Below are 20,292 nucleotides of genomic sequence, written 5' to 3'. Positions count from 1 at the left end.
GTTAGAAATGCGTAGCTCAATGCTATGTATCACTGTACTGACAACACAGGGAGTGATGATTCGTTAAATCTGAGCACAGGTTGTACATAAAGGACATGATAGCACTGATCGGTTCAAGATTTTCAAGCTCCTTGGTGAAGACTCCTGGGGTTTCATGTGGAGACACAAGAAGCTTGCCCACATGAGCCACAAGCATTGCAGCAAAGCATGTAGGCAGGCACAAACTGTTTGTGTACACAACAAGCAGTTGTGCACAGCGCTGACGATAATTCTGCAAATCAAGTGCTATTTCAGTAAATGGCTGCCCTACCTTAGGACAACCAGGGGAATTGCATGTTATTTCTAACGTCATCCTCTTGGCTGTAACAAAGGCAATGTGAATATTTTATCTAGAATATATGCAACATATGCATATATCATACTCAATGTAACATATCTCACACACAACATCAAAGATAGGTTGTTTTTAAAAGCATAGCAAACTCAGCTGGCTACAGATAACTCTGAGCATCCAATGTTAGTCTTTTGAAACCATTTCAAGAGTAAGCGAGTGAAGAGCAATACTGTCAGCAGTGCACAACAAACTGTTGTTGTGACTTTATTGGCGAATTCACGGCGGCAAGCAGGATGTGCTGTAAATAAAAGCTGTCACTGCACTTACTGTGAGCAGAGAAAACAATTTTTCAAACATATCTTGTGTTCGGACCTGTCCCGATTCCATATTTTTGATTCATCAGTACTGTCACTTGGTTCTTGGAGAAAATGTGACATTAGTAACATTACGCATTTTACCACACAGCTGGATTGCCACTACATAGCCAGCTGAGAACAAATTTTGCCTATATTACAGTGCTGGTTGGTCGTCAACGGAGGTCACAAAAATTTTTACAAGGTCTTGTTCAGGATCACTACCAAAACTTCTTCATTGTACGCAAGTTCCTTACATACAGCTTCAAAAGGCCAGGAATGAGATGCCTGTACTTACGTCAAGGCCTTCGGTTTCTCACCTTTGGAGGCTCGGCCTTTTGACGAGCCTTCTTGTTGCCCTTAACGACCTGACCAAAGTTGCGCGAAAATGAAAGCTACAGGTTATAAAAAAGCAGTTCCTGAGGACCACAGTAGCCCACATTCGCTGGCCATTGTTATAACTATGTGGCATTATTGCAAGAAAGGTCAATGACCTAGTATTTTTTTAACCTGTTGCAGCCATGCAGTGTGTACAAGCAACCAATTTCTTGCTTCCCCTATTATTCAAATCTTAAGACTCGTTGTCCATTCCTCGCAAACCTTGGAATTTAAAGGGCCCCTGAAACGGTTCGGACAAATTTTGTAGACGCGTAGGGTACAGCTTAAGTAGAACATTCGCACCACAATTTAAGTGAAGCGTTACGTATTAATGGAGCTACAAGCGATTATAAATTATCCTCCTCCCCAGCCATGCTTTTCCTCCTCAACTCGTCCGCCGAGCGAGCGGGGCTAAGCTCCGCCTTCACTGGTCCTGCGTCACGATGCGACGTCACATCATCCACTTCCGGGTGTTTTGGAGCCCGCCCCCGCCCGCGCGAAACCTCTCCGCTAGCTGCTTGGCTGTCGACCCCAAGCGAGAGCTATCGAAGCAGCGTGCATTGCGAGCATTCTGTCGTAGCGCCGAACGTGTCTGGTATTCCGTTAACCACAGGCAAGCTGGTCATTTCGGCAAATGACAGCATAAACTCAAGCTGATGACAGAACTTTGGCGTAGAGGTACGTGAGCGGCCTGATCGGTCTGCATGGTTCAGACACTTGTTGGCGCAGCGCTTAACCAGTCAAACAAAGCGCTAATATTGCTCTAACGAAGTGTAAAACAGTTTAAACATTTATAAAAACAACGTGTTGATGATTACACTCCTGCGAAAAGTACGCACCAGCAGCAAGGAAGGAAACGCTTCGTTGCTGCTACTGTGTATGGTTGAGCTCTATGCCACCAGGTGGCTGCACCGTGCAGACCATTCACATTTGCCCTTCTGCACATTTCGGCTCATCCCGTTACGGCACAGTCAAGCGGCCAGATCCTGTCCCCTTGCGCTTACGTTTGCCCTAATACGGGACTCGCGAAACGTTATTGCGTTAGTAATCTTCCGGTGTAAAGTGACGGCCACAAACGCGCAAATCCTGCGCAGCAGCCAGTTCGCTCGTACGCTGCCTTGCAGAGGGACACGATGTCGCAGCTTGACATATTGCCAGTCGCTACGTTTGCAGCCCTCAAGGCAACAAAGTCGAATCATAGTGCTCGCGAAAAGACTGACACCAACTCTGACCGCGGAGCTCTCGTCAAAATGGAGTACATTGTAACACAAGCAGACGACACTTGCTGAGTGCCGGAAGTGCTCAAGTGTACTAAAAAACTATTCTTGTGTATTCTCTTTAAGTTATTTCCTTTTTACAAAAACAAAGTAACTAACATTCAAACTATTACGAGCATCATTTGTTCACCATAAAGTTGAAAAAATTATCGACCACGCGCCCTGGTCAGCCAATCGGATAGCTCGCCCATGTGACGTAATATGGGTTATTTGCATCATATGGGTAGGGGCGGCTTAAAATTGCGCCGAGCAGTGCGCTGCGATCGACAGCAATGTGCATTTTTAAAACCTTATAATAAATTACACGCTTTACGCAGAGCACTTAGATGTGTCAATTAATGATCAGAAGGACCTACTCTAACGACTCAGTACGTTTGTAGAAAATCGCCAAAATCGTTTCAGGGTCCCTTTAATGTTTTGATTGTCAGTTCAGGCTCAACATACAGCCACAGCTAAAAAGCCAAATGTGGTGAGATTCACAGTCTCACTTTGCAACATTTAATGACTCTGGGCACTGAAGGTTGTCCGACTGGGTGTCACATATGTGCAACAGGTATGTTTTTCTGCATTGGTTGCACATATCTACTTGAGAGGACTTCACACACTGTTGTTTTTTTTTTTCTTGTGGTGGAGATTGTCCCCCCAGTAACATGCCCTAATAACTTCTTTCAAGTGCAAGTTGCTTCTGTCATGAGAGCAGCCAAATGGCAGCTCTTGAGCACATCACTGCAGAACAGTAAAAACCCGAATAATGGCAATCCATGCACGACCTTTGACACGAATACCTTAAGCAGGCATACTCAAAGAAATTGTCATGTGGCAAAAAACACATTATATAGAGAGAGAAGCAAACATTTATGACGTGGTGTTTCCACCTGTTATGCCTGATGTGACAGGGTTATCTGTCATAGCATGAAGAAGTACATTACATTAAGAAAAGAAGATCACTAGATCTGAAAATCTAACAATTTACACTAATTCCTAAAGATGGCTAGTCTAAATGCACGTATCTCAAGCATACAGAGTGAAAAACAGTTAGTATGAGCTGGTGGTTAAAGCCACATCAAAGTTGCACGAAGTTACATGACAGTATTTTCCCTTTCTCAAGAAAATAATCCAATCCTACTTTCTTAGACGTGGACACAGAAAGACAAAACAGGAAGCGCTTATCCTGTCATGTCTTTCTTTGTCCTCGTCTAAAAACGTAGCGCTGGATGACTTTCTTAAAGGAAATGATAATGCGTCACCAACCAGCCTCGCAATGTGTTTTGTTATATGACAGTCATGGGTGCAAATGAAGAGGACAGTTGCTACTAGATGGACCAGTGGCTAGCATCTCTCAGAAAAGCTTCTAAATGGCATTATATTGCCTACAGTTGCCAGGGCAGCATTGAACAGTGAATAAATATATGCTGGGCATTGAGTTCGGGTGCCCCTACCCCAAGTCTGAGGTAATTTCTACAAATGCACCTAACATAACTAGAATTGCAGTGGGAGCAGACCACAGAAACTGTTTTATCACTGTTGGCAGCTCTCTTTTTCTGCCACAAGCTTCCAAGGCCCACAGACATTGAAACCAGGCCCTATTTGCTTTTCATTATTCACCTTACCAATTTTTCTTTCGCAGCCTGTTGCGGTAGCATCACGCTTTTGGCGTGCAGCTAAGCACAGACAGGCTGATAGATGCACTTGCTTCGCAGTATTGCATGTAATCTTGCAAATCTAAAATGATGCTCAAAAGATGCTGAAGGAAATTCACGTGAGGCACAACTTCAAGTCTTCAAAAAAAGAATGAAGAAAAAGGAGCCATTCAGGCAAGGTGGCAAACAACGCTTTTGGTACAGAAACCACTTTACCACAAAAAGTGGAAAGTGACACATTTTGATGACTGAAGTTCTTGAGTAGCTTCCACAGCACTGAATGCTAAGTATGAAACAGAGTATGGTTTATTTTATTGAAAAATAATGCAAAATGTTAAGTTACAAGCTGAAATGTATCCTTCCGAGGGGCCAGGTTTAGTGTTGCATGTCACCCTGCCACTCCCATTTCATTTTAGGGGTGAGTTGACAAAAGATGATGCAAATGCTACAATGCTTAGCACTGATGGCTCCACATCAATGCACCAATAGCATTGTCACCACCATTGGCACATCACAGTAAAGACTTCATGCCTTCAGCTGAAATGTCTAGTCAATGCACTCTACCCACAACAGTCAAAAGTGGTTGAACAAAAAATGCAGCTGGGGCCAATATCTTTGTTAGGGCAGCAACTGCTTTTGTTGCAACTGCAGGAACATTGGACCCAAGGACGTCCCTTTAGGGGCGTGTGAATAGGTATTTTTGATACCGAATCAGATAAGAATAGAATTGTGCCAGAAGTGAATTGAACTGAATATCAAATACTTTTCTAATAGTTATTGAGTAATGAACAGCTGCTTCCACCATTAATATAAAACGGTGTTGACATCCTACTATATTCACAAGGTTAGCAAGTGATATGTAGCATGGGTTGAGGACGCATTGAGCACCACGCAATTATTCGGAACACAACAAAAGCTGCAGCTCATGGGCTGCAGGTGCTTTTTATTCTTTTCTGCTGCCGCCAGGGAGCAGCAGCTTCACAGTGTTGCCAACATCATTCTTGCTCCCGCGGGATGCATACGCAGCTGGGGCATGCAAACATAACAGCAAGTCGTGAGGCTTATAGCGTATGAAAATACAAGGAAGAAAGGAAGACATGACACACACAGGCGCTAACTTGCAACAATCTTTATTTCAAGCAAAGGACCCATACATACATACAACTTTTTTGTGTACATCATCATACATGCGCTGTTTGCCAGGAACCATTTGTTGAATGCGCAGGACCAGTTGTTTACAACTTTCCTTTAAAGTGTGGGAAAAATTAAGTGGGGCACAGCGGAAGGTGCCTCAGCAAGCGTTTAAAGGAACACCGGCATAATGTAGCAGAAAAGCGGGGTGGGTTCCTTGACACTCATTGCAGGCATTGCAAATGCACTGTTGCCGGGGCGGATGATGGTGACCACTCGATGTGTGCTCCAGCATCCAGAGACTGCTCTATTGTGGGAAGAGCCCAAGGAAGATTAACTCGCGAAATTATCGAAGCAGAAATGATTGATAGGCTTGGGGATAACTGTGTGTCAAAACCATCAATTGCCCTTTCCCACAAAGAGTTAGCTTACCTGCGCAACGGTGTGTTAGGTATTTTTTGCAAACAGCGCATGTATGATGATGTACGCGAAAAAGTTGTATATATGTATGGGTCCTTTGCTTGAAATAAAGATTGTTGCAAGTTAGCGCCTGTGTGTGTCACGTCTTCCTTTCATCCTTGTCTTTTCACGCACTATAAGCCTCACGATGTCTTACCAACAAGCCCAAATCACTGCATTATAACAGCAAGCTTCTGTCATTGCACTGCAAATGATGAAGTGTTGTTTAATAGCACAAATAAAGCATCACAAACGAACAAATAGGCAGCTGGTGCACATACTCGGGACTCGTAGATAAGTGCAAATGATAGGAGCTTAGCTGAAAAAGTCGACTCCCTGAGTGATGTTCTTGGATTTTCTGTCTACTACGGCCACCGAGATGAAACTTATTGTACCTTTGTTCCAACTGTATGTTTGATTGCCCTCAGTTGATGGTTTAAGATATTCTAAAGCTGTCTCAAAAGTATTACTGTGAACAATGATTACTACTCGATTCAAAAATACAGTCAACTTAGTATATTCACACGCCCCTACATCCCTTGTTCACTTTATTTGATAACTTCGTCTCCATTTTCCTGTATGCATGCCTTGTTTGGATCACCCAGAACAAACCACTTCTAACAGATCACCAACAACAGAGCAGACCTCATTGGAAGAGCAACTGCAAACCTTTTTCTGAGGTGTTTCTGATCTACAAATTAGAAGCAAGGAATGGTGCGTGCTAGAGCACTATGCATGATAAAATGTTATTGGTGCTGGTGCATGACTAGTGCATGCCAGCAACAAGGCATGCCTAGCTACGACACCAGTCACATGCACCTGACTCACCTGCTCGAGAAATATAGACCAGTTTTCATGGTTGGGGACCGCCACCTAAGGCCGAAGAGATCAGAACAGATGTTGCGTCGCGCCTGTTCACGCTCTCTCAAACACAGCCTTTATACGGTGTCACAGGGCAGGTTTAAGATAAATGTCACCATTGTAACAAGACAGTAAATGTCGCATACTATGCAACACATTAGGTATAAGATGAGAATTACCATCAATATAACACTTTGTATTACACTGACACATCAGACAATCACAGTGAAACACATGACAGAAGTACATAGTACTACAGTACAGCATACTTACAAGTGACTGCTTTGAAACATAAAATTTGTTTGCTGTGGATAATTTGTTATACAATTGCACTTCCCTTTGGAACAATTTGATTCAACAAGTTGTACGATTAACATCCAACACATAAAAATTATACATGACAATTTTTTTTCTATAAACTGGATCTACTGCCTTAACCATTCTACCCCCATTATTACTGCACACTCAAGGTATGCCAGCTATTAACACACTATGTGCAGCCAAGCATGTGGTGCTATTGTGTGTTCGATTTTCTGTTGTACAAATTTTATCACAATACTACTTTGCTCCACATAGGAGGCGCATCACAGAACACACAAGAGAGGTGCTGATGAACAGAAGATGAAGATTTACACAATAAAAGTACACATAACTGAAGGGTTAAAAACTGAGCTTATTGGTACATATCTAAGAGAATAATTGGAAACAGTGCAAAAAGACAGGACACGATTAGACAACACATGTTGTCTAATCGTGTCCCGTCTTTTTGCACTGTTCGAAGTATTCTCATTGTATGTGCACTGTATGTTCCACACCTCGCTTTGTATGTGCCACATCTCATGTCTGCCATATAGAAGCAGCAATGGAAGAACTACATTTTTTTCTAACACATCAATATTCAAAGCTGCATCCATTTTCGTTGACTAAGGGATGTGATGCTTTTCCAGTCGTTGGCAGGACAAATTTAGTAGCCTGTCATTGTTGGCAAGATTCATTCCATTGGGCAAACAATTGTTCATAACTTTGTGTGTGAAACACTGTATATTGTGCACGCACCATATCCATAAATTAAGGTCTATGCATATAAGAAAAGATGTTCTTTATGAAAGTTATCCATGTCTGGGCCACACCCCATTTTCCTTACAACACATTTTGTGATCCGTGACTGTGCTGTATCGGAGCAGTGCATAGATGTATATTACATGGCACACTATAGCTCCTCGTTTGTCTTCTTATTGTACATTAATTTGTCTGTTAGAGGAAAGCATGTTGACTAAGTGTGAACATCATAAAAAGGGATACTAAGTAGAAACACTAAATCAGTTTAGATTAATAATGTATCCTTTCAAAATATTATTTTCATTAATTTCACAGTGGTAGGTTGATTATTAGAAGACTAAATAAAGGTCAAAGTTTATGTGAATTTCATGCCAAAACCACAGCACTTGCACGTCAGCGTGACTTCACAAATTTCAAGGTATTTTTTCACATTTGGGTGATTGTGGCTCAGTAAATGTTCTTCAAACTTGCAAAGTGTTTGGCTCTTCTAAAGTACAATGCAGTCTATCTTTACTGATAAAAATTAAGTAGGCCCAAAAAGACCCCGTCAAAATCTATGATGTCATGGCAAGATGGGGCAGGAATTTCAAGGTGTCGTCGCCTCTATTGTTTCAGCATCTTTTCTGGCTCATCAAGCCGCCTGTCATGCTAAGAATGTATTTTTTCTTTTAGCATTGTAGAAAACTAATTTACTAATGCAGCTCAAATAACTTTTTACTTTAGTGTCCCACTAACTAGTGAGATGAATTGGACAGGAAGCAGGCAGCACGCACCCTCACGGCTACATGCAGAGGCGAGTCACCGTCACTCCCGATGGCGTTGACATTGGCACCGTGGCTGAGCAGGCTGATGACGCAGCTTAGCCGACCTCTGGCAACCATGATGTGCAGGGCAGTGTTCCCCTGGAAGTTCTTGGCATCCAGATCACAGCCGAGGTCGATCATGGTCTCCAGGCACTGCATAAAGTGTGAAGCTATGCACATGCAGTTGTGGCAGCCACATGGCTGTTGCAGGCACCATGCATGCCGAATGCACATGTTGCCACGGCCAAACACAAGCTGAAATGTCTACCTATGCCTACTTTTAAGTCCCCTAGCTTTCTTGTGCGCGCATGTGTCCATGCATGTGTCCATGCATTATTTGCGCAACTGGGCCATGATTTGGCATTTTAATGGGCACCTGGATTTGTGCAAGAATGGTATGTTCTCTGTTGGGCTCAGATACAAGCAACATGCACTATGTCTTTTCTTGCTTATTTTATGCAATAGCTGATATTTTAAAATGTGCAGCTTCTTAGACTTCTTTTTCCACTATGAGTACATTGATGACAGGTATAAGAATGCTAGAACAGCTTTTCGAGCACTTTATGGCACAGAAAGTTTTTAATTCAGAGCAGGTTAATTTGTGGGGAAAGGTAATTTTTAAGTCAGTGTACACCAAACTCGGAGCAGCTTTATGGGAGAAAAAACATGCTTTTAAGACAGAATACTTCAAATCTAATGCAGCTTAATAAAATGAGTGTTTGCAATTTTTACACTTCTTTCTTTCAGTTAAGGATTATTTCCTGCAGTATTCTTTTTTTAACTTTGTGACCGCCCTGCCTCTCAGCTATAGCAGAATGACATACTTCAATAAGCATAAAACTATACTTTAATTTCCACAAACACACAAACTCCTGCAAACCAGGTTTACACAAACACTTAGATTTATTGGCATCCATCAAAGGAACAGAAAATAAAGAGTGGACTGAACGAGAAAGAAGAGGAGGAGGAAGAAATGAAAGCTGCTGCATTTCGCTTTTTCGTGCTTAACAAATATTATTGAATCCCAATAATCCCAACTCCCGTAATTTGAATTCAAGGATAACTTGTATTGAATCTTGAGTCTTGCCATAGTGGCAAACATTTAAAATAGAGAAAAACGCTCAGTAATTTGAACAAATAAATGTATGGGATGGTTAACTAAAGTAAGGTTCCCTGTTCCCATCAAATGCTTATGGTGCAAATTTGATAACAGAACACAAATTTGGCACTCTGAACTGTACAGTCAATTACTATGGTGCATGCAGTTGTATTTTCTCTGCACCATGCTTCCGCTACTCTGGCAGCTATAGAACATGCTAAAAGGATTTCTGTATATCATGTGCCGGCAGCGACCGTGTGACACCCGTACGGCGGCAGACCAATAGCCTCATTTGCATTTGGCTGGATGGGTTTCTTTAATGGTGCTGACATTGTTTAAATTGTTCAAATCATACGTTATCTAGAATCGGCTTTGATTATTTCTGGCCATTTGTAAGAATTTTGTGAATTTACAAGTGTGCAGTTCCCTATGGCTGAGGATGTGCATTTCAGCATTCAAGCTGTGAATGACTAGGCTGCTGCCAGGGTCATCACACTTCTTACGAGTATTGCCGCTGCATGAGTTACAAACTGCAGCCAACATGGTGGTCTGTGGCATGCTATCAGGCCAATCAGGCTTTCAGTGCCAGTTCCTCCGTGCACATCGGTCTCAATTCGCACGTATATGCCCATGCACATCACTTTTTCCCATTTGCATTTCCACAACAAAGACAATGTTGTGCGGTCTACAGCACACAGTGGAAGAAGCTCACTTTAGCGTTCCTTTAACAATATGGCTTGTCCATACTACTTGTTGCTACTGTTTTCCAACTTAACCATGTGGACTTCACAAGTATGTAAAGGAACACCCAAAGCTGGTCCAATAAGAAAGATTTGCTTCTACACCGATTCCCCTGCATAGCCAAGTTGGTTTGTAAGCATCAGCTACTTGTCAATCTAACAAATACAAGCAAATGCTGCTGCACGGAGCCATGAACTCGCTGATTAGCCTTCAGATATGATGGCACCTTTCCTCAGTGTACTAGTCATCCATCAGCTCACCTAAGCTGTGCCCATTAGGTGCCATCGCTGGTACTGCATGACATGCCCCAGTGATGGAACAAACCATGTGCATATTATGGCATAAATGGTGCACACTACCTGTGTGGTTTTGGCCCAGTGGAGCGGAGTTCCACCATGCTTCATGTCCTCAAGCTGGAAGTTGTGGACATTCTGCTCAACGTTGTCTCTTCCTAGGCTGAAACAGCAAGTAGAGACGTACAGGTGAGTAACCACAGCTGCTGCTTAAGATATGCAGGGTCCAATATACTTTACATGGCTATGGATGGGGCTACAGATCTTGTCAAAAGTAGACAGGCTGCTTCGTGCCTTTACCTTGTATGCTATTCAGCTGCGTAGTGCTGTTCTTGTGGTACTCTTCACACTCCAGGTTCTTAGGTGGAGAGTATGACAGTACTTTTCATTTATCAGGGCATTAGAGCTTACGCCATACCAAAGGAACTTCCTTAAACAGCCTGTGGTCAGCCTGGCCATCACATTAATTGTGGCTCATATACTTTTGACAAGTAGTGTACTAATACTCCCCCCCCCCCCCTTTTTTTATAGCGCACAAGAAACTTCTTTGTGATTTACAGCAAAACCTTCATTCAGTTATGTCATGGTACCAGAAAGGACGTGTGAGCTATCTGAATGTTGGTCTACAAGATTGTCAAAGGACATGCTCACCAGGCGGTGCAACCACATCCAAACCAATCGGGAAGGACCAGAAAAACGAAAAATTAGGCAAATTGTTACAGAATAAAGCCCCAGGGATGCACAGCTATAGTGAAAGCAAGGCATGCCATGTGAGCGCCCACACTGAAATGCAGTGGTGTGAATCCATCGCGAAAACAATGTGAGTGAGAAACTTGTAGTAATCAATTGCCAGTAAGCAAAGTAATTGCATGCTTACGGGAGAGCGTCATGTGTGAGCATCTCGAGGTAGCGCTTTCAGAGATAAGCAACAAGATGCAAATCAGTTTTTGCAACCCCCATAACTTGAAACGACACGCACGACTAGGCCGAATTATCCAGGTGCACACTTCTTGCATGGATGCCCTCTTGAAGCGCCTGAAAGCACAATGCAGCTAAGCAGTCTACAGCACAGCCAATAATAGAAAGCTTTAGTATAGTGTACGCTATACCATTGCGTACGCCAAAAAATAGCGGGTTGTGACTGCGCATGCGCTAAACGCTAAACGAAATAGCGGGCATAGCGGGTGTATGCAATGCAAACAAGTTAGCGTGTTTGCGTGGTTTGCGGAGTTTGCGTGAAACATGGTGGCGGTCCCAGCTGCCTGCTTCAAATTGAATTTGGCGTTGCTTTTATAAAATGCACTTCGTTCGTAGCGAATTAAAGTGTAAACAGCTTTCGCTTAGTCTCAGGCCGCTTCGACGACAGAGTATTATGGATAACCTTGTGGTGTTTTCGAGATCGCTTTTTGTTTCGAACGAGTCGAAGCCTAACGAAAGAAACATTCGAGATGTTAGCGCCACCTATTGCTACAGTCGGGAAATAGCCACAACGATGACATATGGCCTCTGAGATCCGAAAATATCGCCGGCCAACTAAAATTGTAGAAAACGTGCGCTGCTTAGCGTATGCCACACTTGAGCATCCAGCATACACTATAAGTTGCATACCCTAAACTAAAACTGTCTAATGTTGAAGTGTGCTTGATCTATGCTGCCTGATCTGGTGGAATATGGTGATGACGACAATAAAGATATTAACAGCATGGCAGCAACTTGTGCCATCTATTAGCGGCTTGCAGAAGTTAACCAGCATGCAGTAAGCGTGACGCTTACTGAAACATTTTTCGCACACCAAAGAGGGGGTGCATGCCTTGCATTAGGGTAGGCCTTACTTGAGGAAGGGTTGACATCCAGGCCAGAAGGTACATAGTTGAAGGAAAAAAAAACAGTCACAAAAGACAACGGACAATAAGAGAGATTTGCACCACAACGACTGGACTTTCAACTGAGCTTTATTAGAAACGGTATAGTCCCAGCAAGGCCAGCAGAGCATGCGCAACAGCAACATCACTAATCACAGAGCATCGAAAAGACGAAATATCACATCTATCGTGACCGATCAGCTGGTCTTGCTGGGACTATACCGTTTCTAATAAAGCTCAATTGATAGTCCAGTCGTCGTGGTGTGAACATCTCTTCTTGTCCTTTGTCTTTTGTGGCTGATTTTTTTCCTTCAACTTACTTGAGGGTTTGCTTTACATGAAGGTTGGCCTTACATGAGTAAATGCAGAGCAAAGAAAACTCCAACCAAGCATATATCTGCCAAATGTTTGCCTTTTAGTAACCACAGTACCTTGGTGCCCTGTCAGCCTACCTACCAGGTGCTGTTGTTTCGATCGGCCAGGTTAACAGACGCAGAGTTGACATCTGCTCCCTCTTTAAGTAGCTCGCGGACACACTCTGGCTTGTCTGTGAGACATGCCAGCTGAAGAGGGGTGTAGCCATCATTGTTGACCTGGTTGATGACAGCAACTGGGGCAGGCCTGGAGCCCAGTGCCTGCGCAGTGTCCACTGCATCAGCACTAGCACTGACATGGCAGTTAGTTCAGACCTGATAGCCCACGCCCTTTCCCAACAAGAAAATCAACACATCAGGAAACTCAAGTTCTTTTTTGTAAATTGCTACTTAACAGCAGGGTTAAGCTCGGGAGCTGTTCTCTAAATACAGGGAAATAGAGAAATTGTTTTTCTCAGCATCCACTGCACTGAACTGGATAAGGTTTGCTGTAATCTTAAAAGAAAGTTATGTTCTAGTGACTGTGGGAAGCAGATCTTTTTGTTTACGCCAAAAGTTTTTTTACAAAGGTTGTTGAAGTTTGCAAAATTCCAAGAAAAAAAAGAAAGCTCAATTATGCCAAGTTTTCAACTTTAACTTAGTAATACATAACGATATTACAATTTTGTAAGCTGCATCTTTTAAGAAATCCAAAGTGGACAAAATTGATGTATTAAAAATTGCTCTGAAATGTGCCACTAATTTACGAGTATGATTTCAGCGAAACCCTCATAAACATAGTTGCAATTTCACTTAAGCTGAAAGCATCACACTTGTGTGCTTCAAATGCTCTAAAAGACGCAGTTTACAGAACTGCAATATCTGTTTTTGTTGCTTAGTTACAAGTTTGTAAACTTGGTGCTTCAATTCCTTGTAACTTACTGATTTACGGCAATTTTTGTAACAACAGTGAGGCCTTAAATTATTCGGCTTCCTACAGTCGGTGGAATTTGGCTTTCGCTCTTAAGTAAAACAAGTTTAATTGAAATCAAACTGCAGAAGAGTATGCATTTGGGCTGGTTGGTTCATGCTTACGTGCAGTAAAACAGCTGAGTGTGTCAGCGCTGGTGTCAGCGTCCCTCTCCTCGTCCTGTTGTTTAGCGTTGTTTTACTGCTCGTAATTGAAATCAATCCAGCAGTCATTGCATGAGAGCATTTCTGCGTTTTACATGCATTGAAATAGGGGAAATCAGAGTTGGTCCGAGCTAAAGCTTCAGAGGACGCTTTAGCTTAAGGCCAAATTCAGAGCTTCATATCAAGGCTTGAAGGAAGCATTAGCTCGAGTCCAACTCCGATTACTCCATAATACTCTCAAAAATACCACTCTGGTCAAGACACGGATTAAGACCCATATCTTGACCAGCACATGAACCATAAACTGAGCAATCGTCCAAGACGTGAGCTGCTTCAGAGTGTGTACACACTTGCCTTGATGAGCTCCTTGGTGGTGACAGCCGCAGCATGGTAGATGGTGTCACCATTGTGGTCGGTCAGATTGAGTGGAGCATCCATGGCCATGAGCGCTTGGACAGAGTTGAGCTTCTGGGCACGCACTGCTACGTGGAGGGGTGTGGCCATGGTGTCCTGGGCAGGCTCTGATATTTGCCTGCACAGGAATAAGGCAGCTGTGAAGTCCAAGTGACAGCTTCCAAGTCAGTTCACCATTATACAACACATGCAGTGAACAGAAAAATACTAAGACAACACTCCTCCCAAAGAGCCCTGCAGCACAAGTTGTGCCTGGCACTGATGATATCAGCACTTGGTGTGGCACGAAAAACATGACCTTGTGGACTTGCACTAAAGCACACATTTGTCCATAATACTCCGAATTTCAATACTTTCAAGCCATTCTTTACAAGGCCGTAAGCATGCTGTCACCTCATTCGTTCTTATGGTTCAAGAAAATACAAGACAGCACATCAATACGCTGAAGGATGCATGTGCCAAAAGAACAGCCGCCATACACAAAGAAGAGGCATTCAAATTTTCATTATTTCTTTCTTCACACGGCACTTTCTGAGCACAACTGCTTTGTGAACTTTCAGTCCACATCCACTCAAGCTGTCCTTCAATCAAATAGCCAGCATCATTCATTATGAACCTTTATTCAAACATTAGTTATTTAACTCTATAAACACTCGTGGAAACAGGCAACCACAAGACCCATGGCAGGCAAAAAAGAGGCAACAATGAGATGCAAACTTCCACTACTTGTAAGTGGTAGGCTTTGCGATTCATCATGAGTCATCGGGTAAGCAAAATGGAAAAGTATAACTTTAAGGAATTGGGGCCACAATTTGTTTGCTTGTAGTTCAATATCTTTCCATCAACAGCTTCCAAACCCGTGAACAGAGCTGCGCTTTTCTATTCACATCTATCTCCACATACCATTAACACCCATAGTCAACTTATCATTCCCACCTTCTTGAAGTGATCTACAGGGCCCGAGAACTTACTTTTCCCTTCTGTTGTTATGGCTTCATCAAGCTCGATGTTTCCAGCACAACAAGAAAAAGAGTCAGCTTTATGTGTCACTTATTACTATTGCCTTGGCAGATTTTGGACCACAATTTTTCAGTGCACCTTTTGAAGAAAAGAAAAAATTGGGGAGAGGGGCAACGAAAAAGGAGCTAGGGATAATAAAATCTAAGTCTTGTTTGCTACCCAGCAGCCAGGGATGCTAGTGGCGAGCACATGAAACCAATACATATAAATAAGATATAGTACCGCATACAATTAAAAAAAATATAATGTTATTCCAAAGATGCTTTATGTTTTCAGCTAATATACCTAGGTCACAATTTTCAGCCTGGCTTTTTTTACTCGTAAAGCGAAGTTATTGACTGACCAGTACGAAAATTTAGGCATGTTGGTTGAATGTTAGAAATGGACCTTGACAGGTTCACAGTGTAAGAGTACTGTCTGTTGTTATATTGTATATCACATTTGAAAGTATTCATTACAGTTCATTAGAAAGTATTCACATTATATTGGCTTCTCTCATGAGCCCAGACTGCATTGTTCATGATCTGAAGTGAAGGCGCTAAAATGACGGTGGACGTAGAAAGAACACACACACAGGGTGCCCTGTGTGTGTGTGCTCTTTCTTCGTCTACCGTCGTTTTAGCGGCTTCACTTCAGATCATGTTTAACCAACACGCCCAACTATCCATCCTAACCTAGCATTGTTCATGTATCAGATCAGTGGTAAACTCTGCAAGTTTTAAAGGTTAATGAGCCATTAAAAGCCAACAGAGGCACAATTATTCTATTTATTTCACCATAAGCTGCCTCTTCAAATTGCTTCTTGCTGGGCTAGTTAAGTTCAGATCCATAGAAAATATTAACGAGTGCTAAATGAAGATGAAAACAGCGTTAAAAACACATAGGCAAGACATAAGCTCAAGACAAAGACAAGACAAACAATAATTTTGTCTGTGTATCTTGTCTTCATAATTTCATCATCATCAGCCTATTTATGTCCACTGCAGGATAAAGGCCTTTCCTAGGGATCTATAATTTCCCCCGTCTTATGCCAGCTCACCCCATCATTTGCCTGCAAATTTCCTCATTTTACCACACCTCCGCCATCCTTGACTGCACTTCCCTTTTCTAGGCACTTAATGTAGAAGAATTGACATTTGAGCACGTTGGTATTGGTTGAACATCTTGAAAGGGCACCGTTAGATGATGAATACAAAAGGTAGGAAACACAGAGGACAGTGCTGAAAGAAGAGTTACACTCAATGTGTAACTCTGACAGACCACCTGTTATCTGCCCTGTGCGTTACATGGCCTGATCAACTTCACTTCTTCTTAATGTCAACTAGAACATTGACCACCCCTGTTCTCTCTCTAGTCCCCACCACTGTCTTCCTGTTCTTTAACATATTCATTTAACGCTTGTTTTTTTTTTTTTTTTTGCTGCCTCTTGTGCACAGTGTATTAAAGAGCCTGGAGGCAGTGCGTACGCGGCCACCCGAGTGTTCTTGAAGCAGTCGACGAGTCCAAGGTGGGCAGCCAGGTGGGCCAGGTTCCAGGTGGGGTTGGAGCGCACCAGTTGCACCACCTCCTGCACCAGCTCCTTGGTGAGCAGGTCGGGCACACACTCCAGCATCAGAGGCAGCTTGTCCTTAAGCAGCATGAAGAACATCTCAGCTGCCACTTGGTCCTTGGTACGCAGAAGGCTGCAAATCAAGCACCTCTGTTATGACATGAGCCCTCGCTAACACAAAGACTTCACTTCTACACTATGGGTGGGCTTCGAAACCGTTTGCACTGTCCTGCAAGTTGACTTCCCCACACAAACTGATGATGCAAGATGCTGGTGAAATTCACTAAGATGGCATTATGGGCTTGTAGAGTCTAGTGCCCATTTCGAGCAGTAGGCTTAGCACGTTGCAGATGAGGATGAATAAAGAAGTGACAGGACATATTTGGGCCTGACACACAACAGTTTATTTGGAAATTTGTGACCATAGTTATACCAGGCATCAGTCACTTCTTCATTTTGCCTCGTCCACAGCATGCTTTGTCTGCTGTTCATGCTGATGAAACACGATGCACTGGCAGTGCAGGGTAAGGGTCATTCTTCAACAGCATAAGCACTGCAACAGAGCCACTATTTTGTGAGTACAGGCAGGCTTTGCCTGCTGCAATACCACCACCACCACCTACAGGCAGGCTTAAAGGTGTGTGGGATCGGAGAAAAGGCTGAATATTTATTGAGCCTGAGCACACAGTCCATATTTATAATTTGCTATGTGTATTAGTGCATGCAACCTATGGTAAAGTGTTGTTCCGTTTTAATGGCTGCAAGCCAAAACTGGGCTGATATTTCACTTTTTCACAGAATCCGTGTGCTATAAACTTTGACCTGCCTGTACCTCTCGAGCGTCTGTAAATCCGCAACTTAGGCTGTCGATGGTTCAGTAGCTCTGCAACTGCAACACCACTTGTATGCAATTGCTGAGAATTGGGGGCAAAAGACACCAAGGACCCCATTGTGCAGGCCGATGTCATATTTTTTAATTTCCCTGTTCCTTCAATAAGAATATTTTTTTTTTAATTATGGGGGTTTAACATCCAAAAGCAACACACACAGTTTAGTGCAACACAGCCAACGTTAGCACAACACACAGCCATAAAGATTACTCAGTGGAGGGCTCCAGATTAATTTCGACCACATGAAGCTTAGTTGAGTATTATTAAGCTTGAATATTTGAAGCTTATTAATCCTTGATTCATGTTGCCAGAGCAATACAAATGGGACACAAGTAGAAGCTGTAGGCACCACAAACGCTGGACTACAACTGAAATTCAGTTTACCAAGCTTATTAAGAATATAAGGTGGAAGAATGGACAGTTGTTTTTTCTTGCACTTTAACTTCCCCTTTATTAAGAATATTATTAAGAACATAAAGGTTATAACATTTTTAACAGTTATTAATAATTAACCCTTAAGGGCTCTTTTCTCCATAATGGCTCATTTTTTTTATGATGTGAAATGCTTCAATAACAGGATTACAACACAAAAGTATGACTGCGAATCTCCTGCAGTGAAGCATGAACACTTATAGAATATGAACCCCTTCCGTCCATGGATCTTTGTGAAAAAGGAACTTGTTTTGTGTGACGTTAGTAAAATTTGCAGCATTTCTTCACAGCTGCCATGAAAACAACTGTAAACTAACAGCAGTAGGATAGCACTCATAGCATGCAACCTCTAACTCGCTGCCACTTAGAGTGTCATCGCCGCTGTCTTCACTTTAGTAAAATATAAAGCCAATGTCTGTCATGCAATGTGCAGTGACCTGCATATTTTTACCAACAAAGGTAAAGCCAAGGTATCTGGAGTGACTTCGGTAGCCCCGAGTGGAGAATGACCAGTCTTTTTGAAGCTCTGGGACTATTGTTCACTGCAGTAATATGGGTTAGGGAAGAGGGCTTCATGCAATCACCTGAAAGCTGCGTGAGGGGAACGTGTGATATCTTTGTGAAGCACCACATCATACGAGACTGAATCCTCGGTAACGGGCGTGCTGGGCGGGTACTGGTAGACCACCAGCGAGTCTTCACGGGCAAGGATGTTGCAGAGGGCATACTCGTCTGGTTTCACTTCCAGCACCTGCAAGTAAGACAGCAGTGTTTCTTGCACAATAATCTCCAGTTTGCTACAAAGCATCTTGGTACTGGATAACCTTGCTTCACTTCTAGTGACAACACATATAGCAATCAGCATCGTAAAGCAGACAACCAATATGAGTGCGTATCTACTTCAGCTTCCACAGCCAATCACCTAAGCACAACATGTACATCATTTTAGTATAGTAGTTTGCTGGGCCAGTTGGTGCATGGTGAACGTATAACGGTTTCCAGCAAGTACGGATGCAAGCACAAGTAAGTAGAAACGGTCGAAAGTCCAGCATTGTCCTGTTCGTTTCTACTTATCTGTGCTCGCGTCCTTGCTTGCTAGAAACCGTTATACATTCACCATGTACATCATGTTTCAGCATAAATTGAAACGTGAACAGAAAATACCTGATCAGAACAGCTATTTCATGTGATCACATAGAAGTTCACTCACCCTGTACCTGGTTTCTAAGCATAGAGTAGCCCCAAGAGTTTGTTCTGGATTATGCATTATTTACGCCACTGTTACAAGTGCACAGGTACCCGGAAACAGGACAACGCACTGCAGTCATTTTCAATTTGCTCATGTTTAAATTTATGCTAGTAGAAAGAAGTATATGTGCTCAAAGCATAGCCATGCATTTACATCCATTTCAGCCAACCTTTTTCTAGTCTGGGCTTCAAGTTTGCGCAGTGCCAATTAAGATGCATGAATCAGGACTGCAAAGCAATACTTTTCAAGAGCCTGCAATTAAAGGACAATACAAGGTGGCCTTAAGAAACTGAAATTTGCAGCCTACTACCAGAACAGTGAAACCTACAGACAATGCATTGAAGCACATATTACCATTATTACTAAATGCAAAGCACTACAAGAGACAATACAGTTGCTAAGAGGTCACTTATGACCCTGTATTACTATTTGTATTGACCAGAGGAAAGTAGCTTTTCATACTGTCCTTCAAAACATGTGGCTGTCTCAGTATCTGAAAAGCATATGTTCTTCTGTTTCCAGGATGTTTGAATGCTAAACTGTGAACACTTCTCAAATACTTAGGGAGGTTAACACCACACCTATGACATCCGCAGCCCTTACAGGTTCACTGACAGCTACAGCAAAATGAATACTTTAGTCGGCAATGGCAGTTAGTGCTAGACGGTGCCAAGCATGTCGCACTATAGGCCTTGGGCAGCAAACCCTGCAAAATGCCCAATGTCACGAATTCGCAGCATCTTGAATACATGCTGAGCACACATTGGCCCTTCGAAACTGAATCAAAATTAATTTTTAAAATGTTATTTTACATGCTAAGCTAGTGGCAAGGAAGTTGCAGCACATGTTTTCGGTGCTATGGAGACGCGTGTGTCATGTGATGAACAGCCAAAGTGGTCAGTCTAAATGTGCGCGACCACGTCGTTTGAAATTGTAGCTGAGAGGTTCGAGAATGTGGAAT

At 42.7% G+C, this 20,292-nt stretch overlaps 1 protein-coding gene across 5 annotated transcripts in view; it reads right to left on the bottom strand.

The window, feature by feature from the left end:
* iPLA2-VIA (calcium-independent phospholipase A2 VIA) overlaps positions 1 to 20,292 on the bottom strand; it is a 41,524-nt gene that overhangs the window by 18,606 nt on the left and 2,626 nt on the right. For 3 of the 5 annotated variants that reach the window (XM_065452647.2, XM_065452648.1, XM_065452649.1), the window contains exons 3-10: positions 18,667 to 18,833; positions 16,678 to 16,893; positions 14,132 to 14,309; positions 12,747 to 12,925; positions 10,495 to 10,591; positions 8,266 to 8,448; positions 6,401 to 6,445; positions 1,008 to 1,055 (exon numbers count right to left, since the gene is read on the bottom strand). In XM_065452647.2, the coding sequence (XP_065308719.1) occupies positions 1,008 to 1,055; positions 6,401 to 6,445; positions 8,266 to 8,448; positions 10,495 to 10,591; positions 12,747 to 12,925; positions 14,132 to 14,309; positions 16,678 to 16,893; positions 18,667 to 18,833 (1,113 nt within the window). The remainder of the gene's footprint in view (positions 1 to 1,007; positions 1,056 to 6,400; positions 6,446 to 8,265; positions 8,449 to 10,494; positions 10,592 to 12,746; positions 12,926 to 14,131; positions 14,310 to 16,677; positions 16,894 to 18,666; positions 18,834 to 20,292) is intronic. The other 2 variants (XM_065452650.2, XM_065452651.2) reach the window with 2 other exon arrangements.

Source organism: Dermacentor albipictus, chromosome 8 (genome assembly GCF_038994185.2).
Source record: "Dermacentor albipictus isolate Rhodes 1998 colony chromosome 8, USDA_Dalb.pri_finalv2, whole genome shotgun sequence".
Taxonomy (NCBI): Eukaryota; Metazoa; Arthropoda; class Arachnida; order Ixodida; family Ixodidae; genus Dermacentor; species Dermacentor albipictus.
The sequence above is the reverse complement of the archived record's forward strand: the minus strand, read 5'-3'. Positions and strand labels throughout refer to the sequence as shown.